At 36.4% G+C, this 26627-nt stretch overlaps 1 protein-coding gene across 1 annotated transcript; it reads left to right on the forward strand.

Moving 5' to 3' along the window:
* The first annotated feature begins 6244 nt into the window (after positions 1–6244).
* Positions 6245–22802, forward strand: LOC134546331 (bublin coiled-coil protein). Its single transcript, XM_063389097.1, has 2 exons — positions 6245–6441; positions 22268–22802. Exons 1-2 carry the CDS (start codon positions 6336–6338, stop codon positions 22426–22428), a joined length of 267 nt encoding a protein of 88 aa, XP_063245167.1. The 5' UTR covers positions 6245–6335; the 3' UTR covers positions 22429–22802.
* The last annotated feature ends 3825 nt before the right edge of the window (positions 22803–26627 follow it).

The following is a 26627-nucleotide window of genomic DNA, read 5'->3' on the forward strand; positions in this document are numbered from 1 at the left end:
CACAGTCCACACAGGTGGGCCCGCGCGTCGCAGTTTACCAATTACGGGATTAGCCGACTCTAATCAAACACTCTCCCTCAACTGCAACTGGCGTGAGGGCATAACGTTAGTGACGGCGCGTCAGAGCGCCTCGTGTGTAATTGACAATGTACTTTATGTTAGGGAATTCGTGTGATTGTAAGTGCCGTGTAATTTGCCATCGTAATTAAAAGTACACTTCACACACTCCGTGCGCGACGTGTGAACGACAGTGCAAAGCCGTGTATATTATTTCTGAACCTCACCAATCCAGTTAGGGATCAGCATCCTATGCTGTGTAGGGCCAGTGGGGCAACAGGCATTAAGGATCCCTAGTGTACTATGATAGGTGACAGAATCAGTGTGTGTTGGGCTCTACTCTTCTGTGGTGTGATTGGCCACTCGTAGTGGAACCACTTTCCTGTAGTGGTACTACTGCTGCTATGCTAAATACACAGATAGCGGGTAGTATTGTTAAGTAACAACAATATATACTTGTCATTTACTTACTGAAGTTTAAATAATAAATAATTATCCATGGATGGTTATGGCTCTGGAAAATAAATATATTCTTTAATTAATTTTTCAAAATTCAAATATGGGCGCCACCCTTATGCACTACATAAATTACTTAATAGTTTAGAGATCATGTAGTATTATACACAAGGGAAATATTAAGTGTTCTCTCACTATAAAACAACTTCACAAGACATGGGAATAAACAACAAATCAATTAGAATTATGAAAGACACATACTTATACACTGTAAAATAACAACATATAAACATACGATTAATATAAATATTCTTTAATTAAATAAAAGTATGTTTTGTCTCTAATCAATCCAGTGGTATGTTGTTTTATATTTGATAAAATTACAGGAGTTAGGTTGCACACATGGTAACATGAAACAAAAGTTCATATGGTCCAAAATAAAAGATGTTTGTTGCAAATCTCGAATTATAATAAATTATTTACGTGAGAAAATAATATTTATTTAAAATGTTCGTTATTAAAATTAGTTTTTATTTTCCGCGGCTGAAACTCATTGAATATTTGCGGTAGAGCATCTCGAGACATCTGTCTCAGTTCACCTCTGGGTGATTGAACAAAAGTCAAGTATGTAAAACAGGATGCGTGATTGTTTTAATAAAAATGTTTATCTCAATATGATTTTATAATAGCTCAACAATGAAACGTAATATTTGAAAGTCCGTCGGCAAAAATCACGATGTATGTATGTAGTGAACATTCAAATTAGCATGGCATCATGAGTCGCTGGTTACTCACGGTAAAACACACCTCAGTACACGTCATTTATGACGTGCCCTAGTTAAATAACATATACTTAAGATGTAAACGACGTTTCAAAACATCCTGATCGTCGGATGACCTATCCAGCTATTCATCTTCGTTAGTTTTTAAGGGAATTTCAACCCGGCCTATGCAGCCATCATCGCCGTTATTTCAGACTCTTTTCGTTAATTCTGTAGTGATGCTTATCTTAAGTCACAACGTCGCTGATTGGCTAAATCACTAAGATTGTTGACTTAATTACACGTTCAAAATCACTCACAGACAATTAGCAAAACAAATTAATACATCACAATTCCTTAAATTTAGAATAGAATTTTACAACAATGGAAATTCTCTTATGTAATTATTAAATAAAAAGTTCAATTTGCCGTTTTTAGGTCCAATGTTCCCTAGAGGGGTCTTGTTAATTGAGCTTCGGCGTCACTTATATTACACCATAGAGAATGGTAGTTGCAGATACGTCCAAAGACGTGAACACAGAACAAAAACATAAAATGTCAATAAATAATAATAATAATTAAAAAGTGTTATTTAAATAAAAGAAAACACTTTCTGTGCGTATGACAGTCATGTTTCAGCACACTAGCATCATCACCACCGCCGCCGTTCCTAGCGGGCCACGCAGGGGCTTCCGAACCTCACGACCCACCTCGTGGCTAACCACCGCGTTAGCCTGGCGCCCTCCCAGACACGTTTCCCCGCAACAGAACATCCTTCCCACTAGGAACACCGCCGAGTCTCGAACACGAGAACCCGGGCGACGGCACTACAAGTAGTGCAGACACTTTGATGACACATATCAGCAATAGCAAAACACTGCCCTCTACGAGTTGCAAACAAGTTAACCATCCCAAACCAAAAAGAGGAAATGATATGGGAGAAGAAAATAATCTACGACTTTAGAAATTGAAATTACAGGTTGAACTACTAGAAAAAGAAAGCTTTTTGAAAAGTTAAAAAATTTTATAACTCGAAAAAAAGCTGGGAATTCCTGGTTCTAATTTCACAAAGGACTTGCCTATCGATGGTGACACTATTTATGTGACATTAGATGGTTCTATCCAAGAACAATGAGTAGTCACTGATCACAACTCTTGAATGGTTTTTCAAATTATTTATATTTTAAAACTTTTTCGAAGTAATTAATTTCAACAATACATTTGAATGGAAGCTGTAGCCTATTTGTAAAAGTTTTATTGAAATCTCAGCATTCCATTAACATATGCTATTATAAAAAAAAAATTGAACAATAAATGAAATTGAAAATGTAGTCTTACATAACAGTTTTTCAATTCTCTCATAATAATTTGTATCCAACTAAAATCATTGGCTAACTAGTTGGGGGGGGGGGGGGGGGTTAGGGGTTCAACCCCCCCCCCCCCCCGTTAGCTCCGAATCTTTAATAAATTTCTTATTCATCACGCAAACAAATTTCATATTAAAATTAATAAAAATTTTACCATTACAATATTTAAATTTAAGTACCAAAAACTGCTAAAATCGCACTATTTTACACCTTAAAATCCAAATTTTCCCGGGGAGGACCCCCGGACCCCCCGCTTTATTACGGGGGGTGGGGGGGAGGAGGGACCATGCTTCTTAACATCCTGCATACACAAATCCTGGCTACGCCACTGACTAAAATTATGAATCAACTGTGCCAGTCATTGTTGGGCTGCAGGGTGTATATTAACGTCATTGTGATCCATTTCGACATCGTCTTGCTCTTCATTCGCTTCTATCAAGGGCTGCACACCATCCTCACTTCGAGCAATGTTACATAGTGCAGTACAGCACTTAAATACTTGAGCTGCAAATAATGGCTTTATGCGTAAGTGCTTCAGACATGGAAATTTCTCTTTGAGAATTCCCAGTGAGTTTTCAACTAACCGATGTGTGGATTTGTGTACCCTGTTAAATCTTACCACTGCAGGATCTTGAGGAGCATTCATGACCGGTGGAATCAACCATTCTTTCAATGGATAATACGAGTCTGCCAAAATTATGGCACCAGGTACTGGTCTCCAACCTTCTTCCATGCGCTGATTTAGTGTGCTGTTTCTAAGCACTCTGGTATCATGTACACTTCCTGGCCACCTAGCACTCCCATAATAGAATGAGCAGTCTGGACCACAAACTACCATGCAGTTCAAAGAATGATTTCCATGTCTGTCCATGTACTGCACTTCGTTAGCGTTAGGTGAATCTATTTTTATAGCAAAAGCATAAAATGCTGCAGACACTTGCACCACATCTTCAGGCCAGTCAACCACTTGGGGGAATTTTATTGCATTTACAGCAGTTACCACATTATGAACAGAACGACACACACTAGCCTTACCTATGCCATGCATATCTGCAACAGAATGATATTGTCCACCAGTTCCCAACCAGTGTAGAGCAACACATAACTCCAATTTTGCCGGTAATGCTTTACTCCTATTAGTGTGGCGATGAAGTCTATGTCCTATATCATTAAGTAATAATTGAAGTTTGGCAGCACTTATTCTAAATCTCTCATTAAATTCAAACATGCTTTCAAAACTGTGATTCGTGCATATTCTGAATATCCTTCGTCTAATAAGTGGATGAGCATTCTTATTTTCTTCATCTGATGAAGTATTCCACATGTTTGTTTCTGATAACAACACACTTTAACCTACCTCAAGAGGTAGGTAGACTTGTATGAACTATTCTACAAGTTTAAGTTAAACTTTGAACTTTTTCTTTGCGAAGCGCTTGTACAATTGTAGAAAAACACCTGTAACTTGTTACAATTCACTGGGATTTACAAGTCTTTACTTCTACTTGTCGTCGCCTGGCTGACTAGCCCCTGAATGATAGTATTTTGCCGACTACTCAGTGTTCGGTAGAGGAGGGTTCGGGCTGCGTGGCCAAGGGACTTAGTCACCAGGATAACAATTGACACACTCGAAGACAGTTTCCAGGTTCTTTATATACGGTAAATCAAACCCTTTACAAGGGGCTGCCGCGTTTCTGCCTGTGACTGATTCTGTAGGGCGAAGCCCGGTTCCGCGTACTGATACTATATGGGAAAAATACGTGACGTCCCGTTCGTGACGAGCAATACCCGCGCCACTAAGACTTGGACTCTATATGACTCGCCCCATAAGCTGAACGACTGACCAGACAATACGGTGCCCGGGAGGGCCCGTAAATTAAAGTACAAGCAATGGCGAATATCCAGTAAGCAAAAGGACTCCGCGACTCGTAAACCACCGGAGAAAACACAGACGCGAGAGAAGTGACTGACTGCAAGCCGCGACTGAATGACGAGGTGACTCACTCGCCTAAATGACAACACGACTGTAAGATATGAATTACTTCCTCTCGGCAAGGCCTGAACTGCAGCGAGACACCGCGCCCGTTCTCACACACGTCCGCTGTCTCCAGCACCCAGCTGCCGACTGCCTACCTCCCCGCCTCGTGCGACCGAGAGCCCGCGTCCCTCCCCTCCCCGCGAGCACACGGAACACGCTGATTGGTCACAGGCGGAAGCCACGGCTTTGGCGCCCCGTGAACAATCACAACTTATTACACATTACACTTCAAATAATAAAATAAACACGTTACAGTAAAGGATGTTACAAAATATTTACAACAATTCGTCCCGTCCGGTTCTTAAGTATTTACATAAATTTTCCACTGGCGCGTGAACCTCTATTCCCCCCCCCCCCCCCCCCCCCCGCTCTAGCAACACAGCACTATCGTCGCACACGCAACCCAGGGCAGGAGAAGGCGTTGGCGTGGCACAACGGGCTGTGAGAGCTGGGTCGACACTTGGGTCGACGTAATACTTTTGTGGAACACAATACCTACCACTATTCTACAACTTGTATATAATTTTGCCTGTAATTTGTAACTTGTACCTTCGTAGAATAGGCCCCTGGAATATCTTTCATTAGAAATTTTAATTTTAAATGAACCCTGTATCTCCAGTTTTATTTTGAAGTCAAACCTAGTAACTCCATTAACAACAAATTAACAAACACTGCAACTCCACTGAGTTTAATACAACTAAACATAAAATAATGTTTTCTTTGTATAACCCATTTGAAACTATACATTACATGGATAATATCTGAACACACTAAATAACAATTTTAAGCATTTTATTTCAAGAATTAATTTGTATTGAATAAAAACATGTAATTCCTTTTAAACTCCAAATTAACCTACAACTTTGTAATGTCAACAAAACACGTAGTAACTCACATATTCTATTTAAAGGTTATTTTTCAACTTAAATTTAACATTCATGATGAATTTGTGGTAAAATAATCTCAATTATGCTACTTACCTTCAAAAACATACCTACGTCAATAGGCCTCCAAACACTAAACGAATTCGAACAAATCAAAGAAAAACGCAAGTACTGCACAGACACCACACCTTTTCATAAGAACAGGTTGCCAACGCTAGGAGTTACTTGGTTTGCAATAACAAAATTCCCTCCTGAAATATACGTGGTTTGTTTTCCCCTTTTATTAATATGAAAGAAATTTTTTAGAGTTATGATATTTGACATAGGTGTACAGGTACCATAAACCAATGTAAAAGCATGATAACCCCAAAATCGATTTTTTTGGAGTTACATGGTTTGTTAATTAAGCAAACGTTATAATATTTGGCATGTTCAGCAAAATGACCTCTTAATATTAATAAACCGTATGTTGATGTTGATCTTAGGGTACTAATAGCAAATAAAGCTGGGTATCTGATAAATCCATATTTAGGAAATACATTCATTGAAATAAAAACGAGCCTGAAATCAGCTATAAAGTTGTTTATTTTAATAAGGTCTATAAATTTTTTTCAAGTGTTTTTTTTTGCAAGGTAACCGTGTAAAACACTAATAAAACAGAAGAATGTAATTATTTGCTAAGAACAAAAAAAGGTCAACAAGTGTAATGTTCACGGGCATGTTAAACAAGTTTTATGGCTAATTTTTTGCAGGTTATGTTGTTTAGGTTTTGAAAATGACAGAAGGTAGAATGCCAGAAGAACGTAAAAATGAGCATGAATCGAACCCAGAGTCAACTGATATTGTGGATGAAAACTATGACTTGAGCCATGAAGAAAATGGTAAGTTGTAAAAGTTTAATCCTGAAATTTTACTTGATGTATAGGTGGCCTTGGAATTGTTTGTGCAATTCTTTCTTTCCTACTGAATATTTTTAAAAATTAAATCCTGGGAAAAATTACAATACTGTTTATAGTGATGCCCACAATATGTTTTAAATTTTTGCTATTCATTATCGCCGCGGTTGGTCAAGCAGTTTGTTTATATTTAAATTTCCTTTAATCTCTCTTAATTCCCGCACCTCTTTCGCTCCTACCACCTTCAGGAACGTACGCAGTATTTCGTTTCAAAGAGGTGGTGTGGTCATATATCTTATCTCCACCTTTCCCTTTGCATACATTTTCTGACCACCTTCCTTTCAGGCTTGTTCCACTCCCCTAGACGTCCCCGAGGAGGAGGATATTTATCCAGGAGACGGATGTAGTCGATAACAAGCAAATAAATATATGACTCTGGTTATTCTTACTTTGTGGCATATTTTCTAATCATTCTGTGAAAGAGCATTTCAATATTTCAAGTAGTTTCCATTTTTAATGGTTAGGTTAGATTAGCTGCATTTAAAAACTGTAAAAACTTGTGAACTGTTGGTTAGGTATTTTACATTAGATATGTAATAATTTAGTGTTAATACATTTTATTATTGTGGTTTATCTAACCCAACAAACGTTTTTTTTTTGTAAGCATCAGCAACACGTGCCAAAATATTACCTTGAAAACATATTTTAATGAAATCAAACCATTACCAATTTGCTACCTATGAAAGATTAAAACAAATCACCTTTTCTATTACTTATTTCAACCACTTACATAGATATTTCAAATGATGTGTGAACGTCTTGTCGCCAAGTATTCACACATGGCGGAAATTATATCCTTCCATGTACGTGTTACTTGATAATGATTCAGACTAAGTTACGAAATAAAAAAATTATTGATTTGCAGTTTCAGAAAATAATTAAACTAATGTAAGGACATAAAAAATATGCTTTTTTCTTTCTTTCTAATTTTGGATGCACTTATTTCCTAGTTACCAGGAGTGCTTCCTTTCTATTCTCCGATGACTTGTAAGCTTCCACCCATTTTCTCTTTTTCTCATTAAATCCCTGTCTGCAGCCTATTCCCCAGCCCACCCCATCCTTCTTCCCCCGAAAACCTTTTATATCCTCACCAGAATTTCTATTAGCTTCCTACCGTACAACGTGGCCTACCTATTACAGCTACAACTGTCACAACTAGCCAGTCAGTGTTGACGGAACACCAAAATATGTACTAAAACTTATTTTGCGTCGGTACATTGTAACTATCGTATATTTACAGAAAAGACTAGATTTCTGGTCCAAGATGAACTCTCCTACATTTAAAAGTTTTTATTTTTTGTGTTTAGTCCTGACGAGGATTTACAAATAATAATAATTTTTTTCAGTGTATCCTTTTATAATATGAATAAGCAGGTTGTTAATTGTCCTGGAAGTGTCTGAAATTTTAGCTTTCAAAGTAAGATCTATGACGAAACTCCTAGAAAAGTTGCATATTATTCATTTCATGGGCTCTAATTGTCCTGGAAGTCTCTGAAATTTTAGCAAAGTAAGATCTACGACGAAACTCCCAGAAAAGTTGCATATTATTCATTTCATGGGCCCTTGATCCTAAAACTATCATTAATAAAAGTTTAAATATATATAACTTTTTATGGTTATGATAAAAGCCATAATTTTGTATAAATTACTTGCAGTCATACAAAAAATTTAGAGATAAAATATCAGTCAAGTTTGTTAAAGTGAAAAATTGAACCATGGGTTAGAACTGGGTACACCTATCCCTCACTTAGCACGTCTTCAGATTGCGCGGATTCATTTAGCGCGATGTGAATTTTACTGCCCCAGTCTTGAATAGCACGTCTGTAAATTTCATTTAGCACAAAATCTCTGCAGGCAAATAAAAAAAAAAAATTTGACAAAGACGCCACAAAGTCTGTTTCAACTTCTGTAAACAACATATGTGCTGTGGGATACAGTTAGCCAAACACGGAGGGGAAAGATGCGTGCGCAAGTCTGACTACGCTATTGGTTGTTGTACAAACATCAACTATGGCAAGTTAAATTGTGGCTATGGAGTGTAAAGGACCAAATGTTTTTACGTCCGCACGTATGCCTCCGTGCCGTACCGTACTGTTGTCGCCTGGCCACAAACCGGGCCGTGAACTCAGTCTAGCCAGGGGCAGGGAATTCACTCGGACAAAAGAAACGTCTGCCAATTCAGCTGCCGGTAACTGTACGTGCTTGATCACTCATAATACACCGTGTTCAAGTATTTGAGACAAAACTAGAAGTATTACAGCGCGCAGATTGTCATGAAGGCCACGCTTATGTTGGTCGCACTTTAGTTTTAAGCAAGTCAACTGTGCGCACAATCGTACGAAATAAGGACTCTTACCAAAATGTTATATAAGTCTGATGCTGTTGGTTGTACTAGCGGGAATATATATTTGACATTAGATACCGGAACAGAATTGAACAGATGATTCATGTGGAAAAGGTTGTAAATGAATGTTGTTAGGAAAAAAATAATCATTGGCCTGGCAGGATTGGCGTGAACCAGGTGGTGATACGCGAATGAGCACTTTAATTTTTGAAAAATTAAAATGTAATTTTCCGGACAGTAATATCGGTTTCACTGTCAGTAAAGGATGGTTTAGAAAGGTACGCGACGTGAATTGGTCACGCTCGGGCGGGCAAGTCAGTCAGCCAGCCAACTGATGACAAAGTACATAACCACGTATCTCCCGTTACGCGGTGTTGTATTTGTCATACTAAGTGCGATGGGAGGCATATAAAGATAAATGGTGTGACATATTTATAGATGAGTGTTATTCAACGCATTTATACTTCGTAAAATATATTTTCCTACACAGTTTTGGAGCACATTAAATAAATTAGCCTTGCTATTTATGTAAACTAATGCTTCAGTATACACAAATTTGAATGAATTAGTCATGCTAAGTGAGGGATTGGTGTAATGTTTTTAAAAAAAGTGATAAATCACTATACTTGCCTCTTTTAACAAGAAAAATATTGCATCCATTTAATTTTAAGGTTATTATACTCTTTTACAGTGGTACCAAAAACTTTTGTGTAAATCCACCTGCACCTGTATGTAGTAGGTTGAGCTGAAATTGATTTTTTTCAGTGCATTAACTGAATTATTAAAGCCACATTATATATAATTTTAAATGACATCACTTAGCCATTTACTGCCATTCTATGCAGTAAATTACACAACACCTAGAAGCATTGTTACGTTGTATGTTTTTGCCCGGCTAACCACACATAGAAACGTAACAATTCAAAACAAACAATGTTCTTGAGGAATTTTTTACTACTATGGTTCTGCTTTATTTGGAAATAAAAGAGTTTGTTGAATTATCTTTGTTTATTTCTTAAAAAAAAATGTTTTTTCTCATTGTTACATGGCCTCAATACACAATTTTACAAAAGAATTTAGTTAGAAAAACTTCGTTACTTGCACATTTTTTGTCTTTTCTTATACAAATTTTAACGACGTCTTTGAATTTAGATAGGATGAGGTCCAAATACATACCACAGCACCATACATCTTGCCGTTGATGGTCGAGGAGTCTTGTCACTCGCCAAAGAAAAAAAAAAAACTTAGTAATGTCCCTTGGTTAATTACCTAACTCAAGGTACCGTTGATCGCGGACCGAAATCTCACGAAGTCGGGCCGATGCCGACGCCTAGGGCCTAAATTTCTAATTACATTTGTCCGAAAAAAAATGAACTTAGTTTAAAAAATTACGGCCTGGCCCCAGCCCCTAGGCGTTAAATTGTCCCTTAATAATTTTTCATTTGTTTCGTGACTTGCCGACGACGCGACCGAGTTCGGCGACGATCGAGCAACAAGTGACTTGGTCGACGAGATTACCTTCCCTTGTAAAGGTGAAAACAAGGGAGGCAACCCCGTGGGCCAACTGACCAATCAGCGTACATAATTCCAAAACATGACCATATAAGGAAATTCGTGCGGGCACATCACTTGACGCCAGGGCTTGCCCTGATTGGCTGGCTAGTGGTAGCCTCCAGAGACCCTTCCAGACGGTCGCTACAGCTGTGCGTACAACGTGACGCGTAAATCCCAAACACGCATTTACAAAGTGAAAAATAGCTTTCTGGCGCCAGAGTGTCGCGCCTGTCCGCTCTTCCTTCTGTACCTTCCAGACTGTTCTCGAATTATTCCACTACAATCTCAATAGAATCCATAATTTACCCAACTAATTTACATATAATATTCAAATTTTAGCAATTGAAGTTGAAATTCAGATTCAAAATTTTAGTTTAAAAATTATGTCCTGTAAAATTATATTCTCCATTGCCTTAAATAAAACAATTAATGAAATCATACATCAAAATTAGTTATGAGCTGGAGTTAACCCACAAGTTAATAATTAAATATCTCGGGAAAATAAGTATTTTAAGACTTTACATGAAATTTAAAAAGAGTAATTAATAACAATTTTTAACATATCTGAATTGAAGAGGTGGATTCCAAAAGGGGCTAAGTCAAAAATGTACTTTTTCCAGGAAACAATTTTTTTGGTGTGAATGTGTATTTTGATAATGTCAAGCACAAAATCCACATAATGCTATTGTTTTACATTAAGAACATGTTCTCAGGCAGTTATTGTGATTATGAGTTCAATATATTACCTGTAATTAGGTTAATAAAACGGAACATCAGTGACTAAGAGCTATTTGGAAAACTTGTCAGTGACTAAGAGCTTTTTGGAAAACTTGTCAGTGACTGAAGACTTTTTGAAAAACATGTAATTGAAGAATATTAGTCCTACCAGATTGACAGGCCTAAGTGTAATGTTTACATAATACTGAACAAAATATGTATGTAGACTTATGCATAGTACAAAACAAAAGCAACAATATCATCTTTAAAATGTGTCAAGTCTTTTGAGTGAACATTAAGGTTACAATGTTTAAAGGAATGGCTCTTCTTCATCATATAGTACAATATTGTTGTCGTTATCTCCTTCTACATTGTTAGTCAGAGCAGTTTGGTAAAACTGTCTTGCACATTGACTGAGTGAAACAAACTGCAGAAGTTTCTTTACATCTTGTCACTTCTTTTCACTAATATGGTTTTCTACTGGCGAAACAGGAACGTTTGTGTACGCTTCTTTCAATACTGTACGTGATTTAGTCACCTTGACTGTTGTTGGCAGACCACAATATATGTTTTGAATGTCAATAGTAGTGTCATGCATTCTTGAGTAGATGAGAACACGTTGATCACACATTTTAAAGGGAAGTCTTTTTACTATGGCCTTCTTTGAAGCTTCCATAAAGTTTGAGACCACCCAATCTATGCCTAACACATTTACTGTAGCACCCGTCGCAAATACCTTGTGATACTCACTAGGCTCTAATATTGTTTCTTTTTTCCGTAACTCCTTTTCAAATCTGCCAAATACTCGGTCAGGGGGCATATTGCTATGACCTCTGATTGGAAAGTAATGTTCCACTTTTGCAAAGGTTCTTGATTTGGCAACGTAGTTGAGTAAGAACATCATAACATTGGTGTTTTTATTTTGCCCACTGCAGGCATCTGAAAATAATCTCAGAGTCAAAAAGATTTTTGGTACATTTGCCAATTTTTTCTCAAGATTTTCCAAAAAATGGCTCAATGCCGAACATACTTCATTAGAACCTCGACCACTTTGGTCTTCAGTCCAAGTGTACACAGATGTGTTGGAAGTATTTTGTTGGTTTTCCATCAAAACAAACATCAAATTGTACAGCCAGATTTGTCTGGCATAAAAGACCTCACCAATGCTTAATTTGGGCAGTGGTTGGTTTTGTTCCATGTAAAATGAAACACTTATTATATTGTTTTCTTGTTTCTTCACGATTTCATAAAAAAATTTAGCTCTAAGAGTATGTAGCCTATACTGAGTCATTAATCGAGCCTTTTCAGCAAGGTCACGTGACGTCTTGATTTGGTTCTTAGTCTTGTAACAAAATGAGCACACATCCGTCTTTGGGCTTCCGAAGCTGAGATTGAAGTTGTTTTGAAACACCTTGAAAAACTTAGATAATGAAGCAATTGGTTTGTTTTCTATTTTTTGGTTATCTTTCCACATTCGCCACAACTTTTTGATAGAAAGTTCAGGATTAAGATAACCACGAACACTTTTTCCTCGGCCATAATGGCTTTCATTGCATCTGAACGTTTTAATGTATTGTATACAATCATTGAGTCTTTTATCGCAGTGTGTTTGGGATTTAACCTAGCCCCACCACGCCTTTCATGTGGGCATTCCCCATATACTTCCATGTGTTTGCTTAAGGTGTTTATTCTTTTACGAGAAAATCTCGTTACAGACAAAAACTTTTTGTTACATACATTTAGAATACGACCGCTTGTCTGTCGTATGAAATATTTAGTAACGGTACGGCTTCTAGGCTTATTTTTGTTTCTGGGCCTACGCTGTTTAGGCTCTTGTGCGACAATATACTTGAAAACAAAGCTATTCTGTTCAGCAGCTGTTTTGTGTTTATAGATTTTGTCATAAAATGCACTTATATCTGCTGTAGACAGCAAAGCAACCTTACAACTATTACCAACTTATTTATGCATGCATGCAACCAAAGGAGCACCATGGGCCTCACTGCTGTTTCTGGCAAACTTTTTACGGTTTTTAACCCACTTATCTTCATTTCTTGCTCGTTTTCTACTTCGTGTACTACTTATATCTGTTACAGAACATGTGCTATCTTGTAGTTCACTTACATTAATTTTGGCATTTACTTATACATTAACTATTGACAAGACAAACCAACACAATAACAATAATAAACAGACATAACCTCTATGCAGTACAAAACCATGACAGTACTTTCACCATAGAGTAACTAATACTTGTTTATGCATGCGCATATCGGTGCATGACTAACCAAGGCTTGTTTGGAAAACACTGCTGACTTAGGACGTTTTGGAAAGAAACCCAGATTTCACTACCGCATAACAGCTATAACTTAAGCGCTTTTGGAATACCTGTTACAGCCATAGATGCGAATAGTAAAAAGTTAGTTATTCCACATATAAACACAAAATCGCTAAAATGTGACTTAACCCCTTTTGGAATCCACCTCTTCAATTGTTTTCTATATCAACAAAAAAAAATATCCTTCACCTCAAATTTATTCTTAATATTCTTATGACCCATTTTGCAATGCTACAGAACCCCCCCTACTTTTTGATTGAATTTGCAAAATTAAATCAAAAAGTACAAAAGTGTAAATTGTTGAAACAAAAGAAATAACATACCATATCAAAAGTGTAAACAAATGTAACAAATTAACATCAACATTAGAAATGCAAATCTTGACACAATAATAGCAAACCATGACTTTTCATATTATAAATCCTTAAAACAAATTTACAAAATTATAACCCAAACATTGAAAAATTACTTACAAAAAATTATTTAAATTCTCCATACCAAATTAAAGTGGCACATCAATCTTTAACAAAAAAAACACAACACTTGATTATAGAGCATCAAACTGTAAGTGTTGCATTCCTCACTTAAATTTCCACAAACAACAAGTTGACAATTCTACATTCATGGCATGACAAACAATTCATTATGACACAGTCGTATGTTTATATTCTTGAAAAACCAATTACATGAACTAATGTCCTTCCTCAGGTTTCAAATCATACCTCCCCTTTCAGCAACAGCAGCACATATATTAACATTGATGAGGGGTGGAAGCGACCAAGGAGAAGGGACTCACCCTTGCAAAAAAAAACATCGGACTCCATGCCGGAAACATATTTAAAATTAACCTCCTGGCCCCCCAACTGCCTCACAAACCACACTACACAAAAAAAATATCTGCTGATTATTTAGGGGCAATACAAAAAATTCACCTAAACTCTGGCCATCATGAACACACAACTGCTTCTGCAGCTTCAAAACTCGACGACTGTTATGCATTAACTTTTAGTGTTACATTTCATACCTTTAATATAGGATATTGACACCCTGTTATTTAATTCAAAACAAATATTTAGCATTACCAATATGTGTAGCATTTTAATTTAAAATATCAAACATTTTCAAACTTTTATCATTTTCCGAAAACATAACTCATAATAAATTTCAGTTAACATCTTCCCATGAGACAACATTAAACAAACAAAACATTTCATTGGAATTTCATGTTCATTTGTCATTTAAAAAATATGCAAAATGTTCACTATAGTTCACTTTAGTCCAACATGATAAAATTCTTGATGACCTTAATTTGTTTACAATATCAACATAAATATACTTTACACAATAATCAAACCTTGTACATCTGTTTGTCCACATTGTTTCATTGACTCACACTAAAAAAGTACATACTCAACTTGCTTAAAATTTACCCTTTTTATTTTACACTTAATTAATTTTCCATGGTCTGAGTAAAGAGACGTGCCAATTAGCATCATTTACTCTGTAAACATTGTGGCCTACCACAGCCTTTATTTCATATGGCCCATCATATAATTTGAAAAACTTGGATATCTTATTATCTATAAGGGATGACAACTTATGTGAAGCAATTAATACTTCATCCCCTTCCTTAAAACTTATTTGTCTGACGGTTCTATCAAATCTGGCTTTCCTTGAATTAGCCTTATGCATTAGTTTTTCTTTTGCCTTATCTAACTTTTCTTTCAAATCTTCAGCATCATTTTTAGGAAAGTTAATTCTATTTTGGAGTTTGGTGGTTGGTAACTTTTGTAGCATCAACTCGATAGGTGTAAACCCTGTACTCTCATGCCAACAATTGTTGATCAATTTCTCTACCTGGCCTACAATGCTGGCCCATGTGCTATGTTTCTCATTACAGTAAACCCTAAACAAACGCCCCAATTCTCTCATTACTCTTTCAGCAGGGTTGGCTGCTGGGTGATATACAGCAGTGTATCCTAGTTCGATACCTAAAATACTAGATAAGGTTTTCCAAACTTCACTCCGAAATTGGGGACCATTATCAGAGATTATTTTGTTAGGGAGACCTATTTCTTTTACATAAACATCCATTATTTTATTTGTAACAACCTGAGCTGAAGCCTTTTTAATCGGATACAGTTTAACATACTTAGAAAAAATGTCTAAAACTACCAGTATGTTTTTGGTACCACCCCTTCCGCTTGGTAAAGGTCCAAACAGGTCAACACACACAATTTCTAAAGGCTTGGTAGCTAAAACATTTCCCATGTATCCTTGGCATTTCCGATTCATTACTTTGGTTTGTGCACATAGTAAACATGATTTGATATTAACAGCTACCATCCTGTACATATCTTTAAAAACACAAAACTCTTGAATGTATTTAATAGTTTTGGTAACTCCAAAGTGTCCACATTCTATATGCATCAAAGTACATATCTCATTTCTCAGAGTATTGGGGACGCATAGTACCCACTTGGGTACTCTGCCGGATACATTTTGGAATAAATATTCACCCTCCATTACAAAAGTTTCTCTTATCACATCCCTACAATTTGGAGATCCTAATTCGTGTATCACTTTCTGTAGTCTGGGATCTTTACTTATTTCTTCTGCCAATTTCTTAGAAAACTCCTCTATTCCCTTTTCTACCTCTTGCATTTGTTTTCTTAAATTACGAATTTGGAATTCCTTCGTTCGGGCCGATTGTGAATCTGTTACAACTCTAGACAGTGCATCTGCAACAACCTGTTCTTTTCCTGGTACATATTGTATATCTAAATTATATTCTTGTAAGGATAAAATCCATCTAGTGATTCTGCCATGCAATAGTTTACACGAATCCATGTGGCATAAGGCCTTATGATCTGTTTGCACTGTGGTTTTCTTACCATAAATATAGATTCGAAATTTTGAGCAAGCAAATATAATACTTAGCAGTTCTTTCTCTGTAGTAGTGTAGTTTATTTCGGCAGAATTCAGAGCTCTACTGGCAAAACTTATTGGAATTTGATCTCCTTCCCTATTCACTTGGAAAAGCATGGCACCAACTGCCTCACCTGATGCATCACAAGTAATATAAAATTCCTGTTCTAATTTTGGGTGGTGTAATAAAATTTCCTTTTCTAATTCTTGTTTTAGTAGTTCTACTGCTCGCTCCTGTTCCTGTCTCCATTCCCAACACTGGTTTTTTTGTAACAATTTTCTCAATGGACTACAAATATTGCTAAAATTTGGAATATATTTCCGAAAAAAGTTGAAAAATCCTATCAACCTTTCTAATTGTTTTCTGTTTGTAGGTGATGGGTATTCCCTAACTGCTTTTAATTTTTCAGGATCGATACAAATTCCCTTAGCATTTACAATATTACCCAAAAAGTTAATTTCATCTTTCAAAAACTCAGATTTCTTTAAATTTGCAGTCATGCCTCCTTCTTGTAATTTTCTCAACACTAACTGTACAACTTTACAATGTTCCTCGAAAGTTTTAGTTGCAATCAAAATATTGTCTACATACACAGTTACCAAATTTAATACTTCCGGTCCCAAAACCTGTTCAAGCCCTCTAATGAAATGGCTCACTGATACATTTAATCCGAAAGGCATCCTTTTAAAACAATATATTTTTCCTTGATATGAAAAAGCAGTGCAAGGTCTAGATTCCACATTTAAAGGGATTTGCCAATAAGAAGCTACTAGATCAATTTTTGAAAAATAGGCACAGCCTTCAAATTTCTGTAAAAGTTCATCCATAGGTTCTGTTGATTCTCTATCAGGAACAATTAACTGATTTAGTTTTCTAGCGTCTACACATAACCTTACCCCCCCCATTTTTCTTGTTAACCACAACGAGTGGATTCAAATATTCGGAACTGCACCTTTCAATTATGTCCCCATCAATCATATTCTGTATTTCGTTTTCAACGGCTAGCTTCAAACTATATGCAACTGGGTAAGGTTTCTGTACAAAAGGTTGGTGTTCTTTCAGCTTCAGGCGACATTCGTATTTATTATTGATCCCAGGGAAATTGGCAAACACTTTACATTCTTTTTGCAAAATTTGTTTAAATTCATATTGCTGTTCTGTGTTACCACTATGTAATATTATTTGTTCTACTTCAGTTTCTAAAATATGTTCCCTTTCTAAAAAATTACATTCTACTTCAAAACCCATTTCAAAATCATTTCCCATTATAATTCTTAAATTAAATGAGTTGTTTCTAGCATCAGTTTCAGCAAAAGTAATTTGTGTCTCTTTTACATGTATATACTGCTTGGAATAATCAATGATAACCTCATTTGATTGTAACCAATCAGCTCCCAATAGTCCATCAACATTAAGTCCTTTAACTATTAGAAAAACAACCCACATAATTACTTCACCTATTTTGATTTCCATTAAAACTTGTTTTTTCACATTTTTATTTCTTACTCCAGTTGCTCCTATGATCGTAATATTTGAAACTGGTAGCACTGCAACTGCTTCCATTGCTTTACTTCCTAGTGAATTAAAATATTCTTCAGACATTGCGGTTACTTCACTCCCTGAATCAATTAATAATTTAACTTTTGTTTCGGTACCAACAATTTCACCCTGTATTACTGGACATAAGCCCAACTTGCCTTGAATGAATTTTGAGGATTCATTGCAATTTTGTAAAAGATCCTTCCCTTCGTGTGTAATAGTGGGTTCATTACAGTCCTGTTTTTTTCAACACCTTGCATGACCCTCCTGCCTAAGCGAAATGAATAGGGAAAGTATCCGAGGCTAGATCTTCCCTATCTAAGAGTTTAAATTCCTCGCATTCCCTTGTTCATCATGTCTCTGTCTATCCTGTCTTTCCCTGACCCTCTCTTCCCTTGGATGTTCCTGCTGAGGTCTCTGTCCCTCCCATTGTGGCCTTACGTTACCTTGCAACTCTTGTCGATGGGGTCGCTGAACCTGTTCCCTCGGCATGCCCTCTGGAGGATGAAATCTCTCTCTGGGTTGTCCTCGCTGCCTTCCTGGGAGCTCTGGTTCCCTTCCCCTCAGTCCTTCCTCTCGCTCGTTCCTCCTGTCCAATGTTTCAAGCAATGCAATGACCTCTTCAACACTCTTAGTCCTAGCCCCCAAAATGCAGTTTTGAACTTGCTGGAAAAAATGGTGAACAATGTGGGAAATAAATCTTTCATCAGTAATTGGATTATTCAAAAACTTTGACTGTAAATACAACCTTTGAACATAAGGGGCCATGGGGCCGTCTCTTGCTCGGTGTTTTCCTGAAAATAAATATTGTAGGAAATCATCTTGAACGTATATACCCCAATATTTGTTCAAAAATGCTACCTTTGCCTCTTTAAATGTTTTCCATTCATTCTCCTTATGCATTGCCCATTGCAATGCAGCCCCATCCAATTTAGTGATAAACAATTCTACCTGTTGATCATCTGAACCCCTAAGATAGCTAAATACTTTCTCACATTTGGTTATAAATTGTATTGGAGTAGCCCCTCGATCATCCCCAAAAAATTTAGGCGCTGTTTTTTCGAAAGTGTTTACTTCGTCTACAGTTAAAACTGAACTTCTAATATTACCCTGTCCATCCCCTCGAATCTTACTCAACTTTTCCTCCATTTTTTGTAAACACTCTCTACCCACATCATCCCTGAAATTCTCTAACTGGTTATTTATTTTTGAATTTTCTGTAAATATTTGTTCAACATTAGCCTCAAAATTCTCCTTGACTTCCCGAATTTTCTTTTCATTGTAATAGATATTTTGGGAATTCTCAGTTACTTTTAACTGCAAATTTGTGATATCACCTTGATTCTTGGTTATTTTGTTTTGTATACTTTCATTATGTTGTACGAGTTCTGAAATTTTATTACTATGTTCCTGAACTGTGTTACCTGTTTGCGTCAAATTTTCCTGAACTTGGCCGACTATATATTCACAAGTGTTTAACCTAGACTGTACCGCCTCTATCTGCACTTCACAATTATTTACTTTGCATATACAGGAAGAGATCTGTTCATTAAGATCATTCCTAAGTGCATCAAATCGGCTCTCAAATGTATTGGTTAATTTTTTTTCAGTGGCATCTAATTTTTGTTCCATTATATACCTGAATTCAGTCTGACCTTGTGACATGTTATGCATCCCTTGTGACATGTTATCCATCATTATCATTAATTTTTCTAACATTTGATTAGACATACCTGACCCCCCCATAACCTCTACTGGACTACCATTTGCAGGCTGTTCCATATTTTCCGACTGCTCCTGCACTAATTCAATATTCAAATTAGGATCGGACATTCCTGAAGTTTCAGGAAAACCCGCAAGGTCATCCTGACTGTCTGTACTCATTTTTCTTTTGGTTTTACTATTATAAATGACCAGAAAACGTAAACAACCCTTTAAAAACACATTAAAAAAAACTTTAACAATGATAACCACAAATACAAAATTTAGACCATAAAAATGTAAGTTTCTGTCCAATTTAGACTTGCTGTTTCCGGCGATTCATCCCTCGTTGTCCCGCGAAGTACCGATTCCTCCCTCGTTGTCCCGCGAAGTACCGAGATGATCTATGTTGCTGGAATCGTGTCCCACGATGTTCTGTGAAGCGCTGTTCTACGATGTCCTAAAATGTAGTTCTCGTCGCATTCCTTTCCCACAATGTCCCGCGATGTTCTTATACGGTGAATGCTGGCTTCTCACGCTCGTTTTCGTTTGTTGATGTTTACAAGTACGACGCGAAGATCACACGATCCACTCTCGAATCACTCGTTCACAAGTTATAATTTTGCCGATGTTCCAAAAGGTATTACCATAGTTAATTTAGCCATGATTGGCTTTAACTTGATAAGTTTTTACTGTTTTTCCGAATGTTTATTTTATCATCAGGCAGTGTCTAAATTCGTGCCCCACGTTGGGCGCCATGTTGTTACGTTGTATGTTTTTGCCCGGCTAACCACACATAGAAACGTAACAATACAAAACAAACAATGTTCTTGAGGAATTTTTTATTACTATGGTTCTGCTTTATTTGGAAATAAAAGAGTTTGTTAAATTATCTTTGTTTATTTCTTAAAAAAAAATGTTTTTTCTCATTGTTACATGGCCTCAATACACAATTTTACAAAAGAATTTAGTTAGAAAAACTTCGTTACTTGCACATTTTTTGTCTTTTCTTATACAAATTTTAACGACGTCTTTGAATTTAGATAGGATGAGGTCCAAATACATACCACAGCACCATACATCTTGCCGTTGATGGTCGAGGAGTCTTGTCACTCGCCAAAGAAAAAAAAAAACTTAGTAATGTCCCTTGGTTAATTACCTAACTCAAGGTACCGTTGATCGCGGACCGAAATCTCACGAAGTCGGGCCGATGCCGACGCCTAGGGCCTAAATTTCTAATTACATTTGTCCGAAAAAAAATGAACTTAGTTTAAAAAATTACGGCCTGGCCCCAGCCCCTAGGCGTTAAATTGTCCCTTAATAATTTTTCATTTGTTTCGTGACTTGCCGACGACGCGACCGAGTTCGGCGACGATCGAGCAACAAGTGACTTGGTCGACGAGATTACCTTCCCTTGTAAAGGTGAAAACAAGGGAGGCAACCCCGTGGGCCAACTGACCAATCAGCGTACATAATTCCAAAACGTGACCATATAAGGAAATTCGTGCGGGCACATCACTTGACGCCAGGGCTTGCCCTGATTGGCTGGCTAGTGGTAGCCTCCAGAGACCCTTCCAGACGGTCGCTACAGCTGTGCGTACAACGTGACGCGTAAATCCCAAACACGCATTTACAAAGTGAAAAATAGCTTTCTGGCGCCAGAGTGTCGCGCCTGTCCGCTCTTCCTTCTGTACCTTCCAGACTGTTCTCGAATTATTCCACTACAATCTCAATAGAATCCATAATTTACCCAACTAATTTACATATAATATTCAAATTTTAGCAATTGAAGTTGAAATTCAGATTCAAAATTTTAGTTTAAAAATTATGTCCTGTAAAATTATATTCTCCATTGCCTTAAATAAAACAATTAATGAAATCATACATCAAAATTAGTTATGAGCTGGAGTTAACCCACAAGTTAATAATTAAATATCTCGGGAAAATAAGTATTTTAAGACTTTACATGAAATTTAAAAAGAGTAATTAATAACAATTTTTCACATATCTGAATTGTTTTCTATATCAACAAAAAAAAAAATATCCTTCACCTCAAATTTATTCTTAATATTCTTATGACCCATTTTGCAATGCTACAGCATGAGTAGAACCAGATGGTACTGGACCCAAGCCAGGTTGCTGCACTCCAGACAGTGGAACAGACAGTAATTAGGTGTAAGGCAAATTAACAAAAAATGTAATGATGCCAATGGTGCTAAAAGGTGAAGAGAGGTGAGGGAAGGAAGTTCTTTTGCTTTCCAGCTAGCACCTCAAAGGCAATCTGGGTTCGATCCTTGGTGTGATCGAACCCTCATCTTTTGTAAGCTGTAAATGTGGTAGATCTTGGGATGCTCCTGTTTCCCAGCCATTCATTTTGTCAATGCTCCATTAGCATTTCATCTCTTATAACCTTAATGTTGAGGAGGCATTTAGATGGTGTCCATTCCAACCGAAAGAAGTAGTGCAACAAATTAATTTTGGCCAGACATTTGGTGGTGGGATGGTTCTTTGCCATTGGCCAGGGTGTATTGTTCCACAGTTTGCCTTGTGCTGGATGGTCTGCAACCATCTCAATATCTACCTGACATCAGGCAAGGTAAATTAACATTTGAAATCTCTTCCCACACAGAACTGAACGAGCTGAACGCACAGCTGGAGCTCCTGAACTCCGCGCTGGACGCCCTGGAGAAGAAGAACGACGACATACATGCCCAGTTCCAGGAGCTGCTACTGTCTAACCGTGCCACTCGGCAGCAGATGAAGCAGGCTTTGGAGGAGATGGGGCAGTAGTTGGACTTAGCATCCTTCCTGCCCGAATATTGTGTAAAAAAGTAGTTCATGTATGATATTAAGTACTAGCTTCTACAATTTTAATTACTTGTCTATTTTGTTGAACGCTGTAGATATGTAAATGAGATTTAGGTTTATTTATCAATGGTAATTTTTTTAGTATGTTTAGAAAGAATTTCATAACTGGCAGAATCAATAATTTTACTGTTAAAGCATTCCAGTGTTTAAGTACAAAGCGAGACCATTTTTTTTTGTGAAGTTTTATAAATACAGTCCTAAAAGGGATTCAGGTTACTGTTGCTGTTGAAAGTAAATGGTGATTATACTACTGTATTTTAAATGAAATTACAATAAACTTATAACTAAGGTGGTCATCTGTAATTTTTTCTTATCTTAATAGTGATAATTTAAAAATAATTTTAAAGCCTTTGTATTTTCTAAGCTTCGTGTAGCTTTTGTCTGAAGTCTTGTAATTATATCCAAAGGGATATTTCCTATATTTTGACACACACACATACACATGCATTTTACAACATAAATTATTTTAATTTACTAGTAAAATTTTTAAACACTCTTGTTTATTCATTTACTTTTGTCACATGTATGACAGACTAAAAGCGAATCTCAAAATTATATTTAAAAAAATTGGTTGTCTGTAAAGTCGGTTTACGGACGATAGTTTAACGTGACGTCATAACAAAACATTGATGAAATGATTGATCCAGAAGAAAATGAAATATCATATTCGGCCTAACACTGAGCCATAATAGGTTTTTGCAACCAAACCATTTAGGCATTAAAAATATATTCTTTGAGGAATAATTTTTTTTTAATTTTTCTATCTTTTGTATGATAAAATCTACCTCTGCATACTTTTATGAATAAAATTGAATCATTTTTACTGAATCATCACTATTTTGTATGGATAAAAAGGAGTGAAATGAAATCTACAATTTAATTGATAAATTTACTTTTATTTGCATTCATTAATTCAAATAATTTATTACTTTTGTAGTGTCTATCGCACCGTATTTATTTTACCAAGTACAAAATTGAATGTATTGCAGCGGCCGGGATTCAATCTGTTAACCTTTCGATTGGTAGTCAGCGATGCTAACCGCACGGCCACAAGGCCATATTGGAAACAATTGTTTCAGATGTTATATATATATTTATAAAAATTTTGTTTTGTGTTGTGGAAGTCTTAAAAAAGTATGTAGTCCGCCATGTTTATTTCTTATAGTGGTAGGCGGGAAATTAATAAACGTACCGATTGTGCTGAAAATAGGTGGACAATCGTTAAATTACATAATATTAATAATTCAAACAACAAATATACGATTGAAAAGTCAAATCGATGGTTCCAATCGAGTGGAAGAGAGATGCCACGCATGCGTACAATGAGCATAACAGGACACATCCGTAGTGGGACAATGTGCGTTACGGGACACTTTTTCGTGCGTGCAGCCGGCGTTCATCGATTTATTCGATGTCACGTCAAAAATGGGGAATTATTATATTAAGCTAATCTCACTGCTGCCAAATCAACAGTAGGGAATTACTTGTTTTCTTAACATGACTGACATGATTTTATTCTCAATAAATTAACAAACTATAATAAATATTTCATTTTTAAAATGCGTTGGTTAATTTTTTCAGTGAATGAGTAAATGAATGGCGAAGAATCAGGTCAATTCCAAGAAAAAATGAACAAAGTAATACACGTTATTTGATACGAAAAGAACTTGTTCCAATCTGATTCAGAACATAAAGGAACTAAATTGAATCAAGTTCTTCCTGAGCTCTGGCCATATTGTGTTGGCTTGATGCATCATGCATGGGTAGTATAAGGATTTTATGGTGTTATAAAGAAGCAAATTTAGTCGCACGCGCCTACACCCCCGCTTGCACGCACGCAAACATACACACAAATCCACACACACACCCCAGCCCATACACACACATATCTGCCAACTTGTACGATTTTCCCGTAATTTGTACGGAAAATAATTCATATTACGATTGTACGGAAATTCGGAAAATGTTATGATTTTTGTCTGTTCAAAAATGCAGTATAATATTTTAGTGCCCATATAAATGTACCGTTTGAGCAGCATTTGTTATTGTTTAACATGGTGTCTGCGATAATGTGAGAATAATGGAGTCAGAGAAAATTGTTCCGAAAAGAAAGTAATTTTTGTAAGTTTCGTTGGTACACAGCAGGCTGGATGGCAACTGATCTTGCTAATCTTTTGTGCGGAAGAGTCATGAAAGTAATTTTTGTGAGTTTTGTTGGTACACAGCAGGTTGGCTGGAGACGAGTGATAACGACTTAATCGTTTATTTACGAGTGCGGTAAATATTTTTTAAGTTAGCGCTTGTACGAAACGTAAGATAATATGATTTCATAATGGCTACGAGTAGTAAAAACAATACAGACAGGTGTTTCGGTTATCTTACTCAGAATTATTTCCTGTCATTACTAAGAGTGAAAAAGGCTCTAATTTTGCGTTTTGTAGTGTTTGTCGTTGCAACATTAATGTTTCCCATGGCTGCAAGCACGATATTTCCTATCACGTCAAGAGCTTGAAACATGCAAATAACGCGAAGCTTGCAGCAATAGTAAAAGAAATGGCTTCCAATACTACTACTTCAGTAATAAAGTGCTTGCAAAGTGGCCCATATACACTAGCTAGGTACTGATGGAAGCAATGACACAAGTAATAAGTTATATCCTCTCGTGGTGACTTATTACAACCCTGACTGCAGGTTAGTAACTAGTTGTGTTTTGGCCATACCTTCATTGGAAGGTGCTTCTACTGGTAAAAATATTGGGCAGTTATTGCTATCAGAACTTGAAAGTATGAATGTGCGAATTCATAATTGTATAGGTTTTGGCTGTGATAATGCAGCAGTTATGGTTGGAGTTAAAAATGGTGTTATTTCTGTATTAAAAGAAAAGCAGCCAAATTTAGTAGTCATAGGTTGTCTGTGCCACTTAATTAATTTGGCTGCAGAAAAGGCTTCTGCAAGTTTGCCAGTGAGGGTGGAAGAAATACTTGTAGACATTTATTACTTTTTGGAAAAAAGCTCCTAAAGAAAGGAAAGGCTGTGTGACTTTCAAGGTCTCCATGATAATGAAGCTCATAAGATCCTGTAGCATGTGTGTACGAGATGGCTCTCTTTGGGAAGAAGCCTAGCTAGGATTATTGAACCATGGGAACCTCTTGTAAGTTTTTTCAAAGATGAGGTTACAGGGAGTTCTCAGAAACAGCCAGGCACATTATCATCATACAAGATCCCAAAAAACAGCAAGGGCCATCCAGCAGAACTACTGAAAGTAGTGCTAGTACTGGTAAAAGAAAGAAAGAGGACAACCCTTCTGATGTGAAAAAACAAAAAAAGGAATATTGTAGTTCTGTTTTAAAGAGTGACAGTGCAGTGTTGAAGAGTGGCAGTCCTGCCCTGAGTCGTGAAGAGAAACTTTTCATGTTTTTATCTTCCTCACTAAACAAGGCATTCTGTTTATTTTTGCTGAATGTTGTACCGGTCCTTAATAAACTAAATGTAACACTTCAGTCTTCAAGTCCACACATCCATGTATTGTTAGATCTCCTGCAAGATTTTCTGAGAAATCTCTTATTGCATTTTGTTGAAGATCTCACTGTTGTAATAAATAAGAGAGAGAGAATTGATACTATATGGACTGAAGTAGGAAATATGCTCACTGTTGATGGAAAATTAAAATATGACAGAATTTCAGAAACGGTTTTGTCGATACTTTTGATTCCCCATACAGGGTTCCTACAGCCTGAGTCAAATTTATTTCCCTGACTTTTCCCTGACTTTCCCTTACCATTCATTGAAACTTCCCTGACCAATTACGAAAAAAAAAAAAAGTTTTACAAAAAATATTGATGTTTTAAGTGTGCCCTAATTATATTGGCCTCCTTTCCTTCAGCTAACCGTACACCTTAAATATAAATATCAGAAAGCAGACACAAACTTTACTAAAACTTCCATTTTTGACATGAATATTAAAAAAATTCAAAACACTGTGATTCAATAAATATGTAATTCAATTACAAAACAAAATGTTAACATGTAACAAATAAATTCAAAAAAATTGAAATATTAGTTACAGCAAAGCTCTTTTTTTTTCAAGTTCTTTTAATTCTCTTTCCATTGCTTCCTTTTTT

Source organism: Bacillus rossius, chromosome 1, assembly GCF_032445375.1.
Source record: "Bacillus rossius redtenbacheri isolate Brsri chromosome 1, Brsri_v3, whole genome shotgun sequence".
Lineage (NCBI taxonomy): Eukaryota > Metazoa > Arthropoda > Insecta > Phasmatodea > Bacillidae > Bacillus > Bacillus rossius.